This window comes from Gekko japonicus, unplaced genomic scaffold, assembly GCF_001447785.1.
Source record: "Gekko japonicus isolate JY-2015 unplaced genomic scaffold, Gekko_japonicus_V1.1 scaffold1483, whole genome shotgun sequence".
NCBI classification, from domain to species: domain Eukaryota; kingdom Metazoa; phylum Chordata; class Lepidosauria; order Squamata; family Gekkonidae; genus Gekko; species Gekko japonicus.
The window spans coordinates 470,766-475,262 of record NW_015163134.1 but is presented as its reverse complement, the minus strand read 5'-3'; the positions used below and the strand labels follow the sequence as shown (position 1 = coordinate 475,262).

The window sequence follows — 4,497 nt, the reverse complement described above, 5'->3', positions numbered from 1 at the left end:
GACTGACTGAACTCCAATACTGTCCTACTAATCAGGTGATTGCCGACAGCCGCTTGACAAACAATGTTTTGAAACTCTTCGTGAATGTTTGAATTTGCATGACTTTCGTGTTATAACTTGAGAAGGGGTGTTGGGTATTACAAGTTGAAAACACTCAGTATACCTGGGGTTAAATGTTTGTTTATGTTACTCACAGGAAGTCACATGTTTCTCATGTAACCAATGTTCTTTAGATGTAGAATACCTGGGAATGTTCTCCCTAATCTAGGTATTTGATTGGGACTAAAGTGTCAAGGTGTATTAGCATTTTATGGCTTCTCTTCCCATCTTTGTTTTGATGTTCTGAAGAAGAAGAAGGGTAGCCATACTCTCTCTCTTCTAGTTTTGTCTTTGTAGTGAAAGGATGTAGCCGATTATGCTCTGTTGTTATTTTCATCCCAGTTACCCTTCCCATGCTAGAATTTAGTAAAAACTTTATATTTTAATCACACATGGACTCTCAGTCTGAATTATTTTACTTTGGCTCTGCTGGACTATATTATCTCTGCTAAATACCATTTTTTCAATATCTCACTATCACCCAACATATTGTCTAAACAGATTGGTTACAAACAAACATGTGACTTCCTGCTGTTTGATCATAATTAACCCTGTAAATACTGAAGTGTTTTGACTTGTAACACCCAATAGGAAGTCACCATCACCCCAAATGTTTTTTCTCTAAGGATTCTGTCCTCATTGCATCTGTGATAGTTAAACGTGGATTCCACCCACCCCTCCCCATACGCACTTCTCAGGGCACAGTTACCGGCAGCCAACTTGTGGCGACCCCCTGGGCTTTTCAAGGGGCGTTCAGAAGCGGTTTGCCATTGCCTGCCTCTCCGTAGCAGCCCCGGACTTGCCTCGAGTGAGGATTCTGTCCTCTTTGCAAGCAGGGGAGCTAAACCTAGACCCCTCCCCCTCCCCTACGCACTTTTCAGGGCATAGTTAGGGGCGGACTGTAATATTTTGTCAGTGACTGTGCGGAAGGAAGGGGTGGCACTGGCACGCAGACCGAAATCACTCAGCGGGCCACTCTGTCTTGGGCATGAGGAACTGGCCTTGCTGGGTTCAGAACTGAAACCAGCATACCAAGGGGACGCGTAGACGGCGACCGACGCAGGGCTCAGTTCTGAATGACCCCGACAGAATTTCCAGAACGTACGAAGCCGTCCTGAGCAGAAGAGTCGCACACCCTTCTACGTCCAGCATCAAGGGGCTGTAACTCTGTGGAGGACTCCACCGTGAAACCTGTTTAAATTGCAGAACTGACACCGGTTTAATTCAAATGGTGGAATCAGAAAACCGGTCTAGATAGCGCAACTCCTTTCCCCTCCCCTCCCCACAACAGACACCCTGTGAGGTGGGTGGGGCTGAGAGAACTCTGACACAAACTGCTCTTTTTCAAGGACAGCTGTGCCAGAATTTGGGACTGACCCAAGGTCACATCAGCAGGTGCAAGTGGAGGAGTGGGGAATCAAACCCGGTTCTCCCAGATTAGAGTCCGCACACTTAACCACTACTCCAAACTGGCTCTCAACCACTACACCAAACTGGGGTCAAGAGGTTTAAAGCCCCCATTGAACAGTCCTGGGGCTTGTCTGGGTGTCAGTTGCAGGCAGGAGAATCTGTAACAAAGCAGTCAGATGCTGTTCAGTTGCTGATGAAAAACACTTCGCACCCATGATAGTTTCTGGCTGGATCTTCTCGTCTCACCCCTTCGCAGTGTTAGCGGATGTGATTTTATTGATTAAAGCTAACGCCAAAGTGGAGTTTTTAGGCCACCTGAGGGAACAGCCGCCAGATTGTTGGGGAATGTTTACCAGATATTTTCTTAACCTCTTGACTTCTAAACAGGCCAAGAATTCGGATGTGAAGCAGATTAATGTTGGAGCACGGACAGTTTACGGAGTTCTGCAAGATATTAATGAGACTTCCTTCAATGAGATCACACTCATGTGTTTGTTGGCTGGGCTTTAAGGCTTGCACGTGGCTTGCTGAGGTATGTTGTTGTGAGCGAGCAATTTGGTTACTGCATAAATTAGTTTGCTCTGGAGCCATCCTTCCTGAGCGAAGACAAAAATCTGTGAACTGGAGGCCAAAAAACTGTGAGCTAGCTCACACTAACTCATCTTAGAGGGAACATTGGAGATGTCCAAACGCTGGATGTTCAGATTCAAACACGGACCTCCCACAATCCGAAGAGTCCCGGAAAAGCTTCTCCACTTGGTTCTGGTGATCAGGCTGGCCCTCAACATCTGGCGCTCTGAGCTTCTCACTTGTTGTTTCATACTTCAACAAGTATGAAGTATGAAGGGGCTGCACCCCTTGGGGGGCCTGAGGGGCCTTTGCCACTCAGTAGGCCGACAAGGGCTTCATGCACAATCGGAGCGGTTCTGGACCCTCTTGGCCACGCCGCCTCTCCTGGGTCATTCCCCCCCCCCCCCCCGCCGGGAGGGGGGGGAGGGTTTTTTTTTCTTGACCCGCTTGGCCACCCCTCCTCCCCTGGGTCATTCCCCCCCCCCCGCCGCCGAGATGAGTGGGAGGGGGGATTCTGGGATAGAAAGTAAGCTGCGCTCTCAAAGAATACTCAAACCAGCGTCGTGGCTCTATTCTTTACCGCCTCACTTCTCCACTTGTTTACCTGAGAATAAATTCCATTGGTCTCAGTGAGACTTCTCCCCCCCACCCCCACTAATTTATGCAGTAAACAAATTGCTCACTCACAACTTTAATGCCAGTAGCCCACAAAGTAGAATTTTTGCTCACAAGACTCCACAGATTAGAGGGAGCTTTGGACCTCTCCCCCGGAAAATTAAAACTCCTCCGTTGCATGTAGGGGGGGAAATATGTCTAAGAACCCTTTGACAGGCTAGCCTTGTAGGTGCTGGGATCTGAGCCAATACTCGGTGGAGAGATGCGATACAGTGCTGTCCACATTTACTCGGGAGTAGGCTCCACTGAGCACGCCGGAACTTATTTCCCAGTAAAGGTGCACAGCATCGAGCTGCACCTTCCGATGTAGGGGCCCCGGGATGGCTGGAGGGAAATAATTGTTCCGCTGAGCAAGGGTGATCCTGATAAATACACGGTTGGCCAACATGGGGTTGGTCAATACATGGTTGGCTATACTTGGCCAGTTATTACGGGGTGTATGAGTGTTTATGGGGCAGTCTGCCCCATAAATACTCATATACATCCATATTGGGGCTCAGAAGGTCCCATTTGCCAAATGAGGCTTAGTCCCAAGGAAGCGCAGACAGGAATGTAAGCCTCCTTCACTCCTTCAAATCCAACGTGCCTTAAGGAGGGGCGTTGGGAAAGAGGTGTGGCCCTTGGCTTCCTGTCCTCTTTCTATCCTCTTTCTGTCAGAAACCCTTTGGAAATCCCCATTTGCTTCGAAAAGGAAAGCGGCGCCGGCTCTGGGACCCTTTCCTCCCAGGAGAGATCAACGCTGACCGCAGACCCTGAAGCCACTGGAATCCCCGAATCCCCTTTAGAAGTCGCGTCCTTTGCGCCCGAAGTGTTCTTCGTGACCCGAGGCTTATACAGTCGGTGCTGTCGCCACTGGACGCTTCAACGCCAGAAAACACCGGGCGAAGTTCACATCCTAAGCCCCTATCTGTTTCGAAAAATAAAGATGCCTTTGATAGCGACAAATCTGATACCGAAGAGGCGAGCTTTACAGGTCATCACGGATTAAATGTAAATTGCGTCGTTCATTCTGTGGCGGCGTGGGCTATTGACATGAAATAATAGAGAAATTTGCGTTTGTGAGTTGTTAGCAAATACTGAAGGTATGGGATCGTCATCAAGGCAGAATGCAGTTTTTTGGGGAAACTTAGGGTTTTGATTCCAACTTTGACATATTGGGCGCTTCTCGACTCAGACCTGGATCGTCCCTTCAGAAACCCGATTATTGTCTGCCAGGGCACTGAAACGGTTCTCTCCTTGGCCCTGGTTCTCCTTCCGTCCTCATCCTAAACGCTCGCAGGGCGCGATTCAAGCGAAGTGAAACTCTCCAACTCCCTGGAGGGTTTCTTCTCCAGTGAAAGAAATGGGGCTTTAAAATGCTTGACTTTGGCTACCCGGTGACTCTGCGGTGCAGAAACGGCTGTCACTTTATTTTAATTATTTTATCTCTAGCTGTTATGCCAAGGAAAGTTATGATCTTGTGTGTCAGAGTGTATAAACCATCTTCTTCCTAGGAGGGATTATCTAGAAGAATATCGCAAACTTCACTTCTCTGAAAGAGTCTCAATATTAAACCAGGTCAGTTTACATCGGACTTTAAGGCTCCGATGCCCCTGCAAGGGCGGACTGGCTCCTTAGCTCGATATGTGGAGGGTTTTGGCATGTAATTGATTTAGACATTCTTGAAAGCAATGGACTTTTTTTTTTCCTTTAAAAGATCACGGAGCCAGTATAGTAATTGCCCTCCCAGCGCAGCTGAGCACT

General features: G+C 48.2%; 1 protein-coding gene across 1 annotated transcript in view; it reads left to right on the top strand.

Annotated features, from left to right (window-relative positions):
- The first annotated feature begins 1,722 nt into the window (after positions 1–1,722).
- SPAG6 (sperm associated antigen 6) overlaps positions 1,723–4,497 on the top strand; it is a 66,901-nt gene continuing 64,126 nt past the window's right edge. The window contains exon 1 of the mRNA XM_015406959.1: positions 1,723–1,999. Coding sequence (XP_015262445.1) covers positions 1,723–1,999 — 277 coding nt within the window. The remainder of the gene's footprint in view (positions 2,000–4,497) is intronic.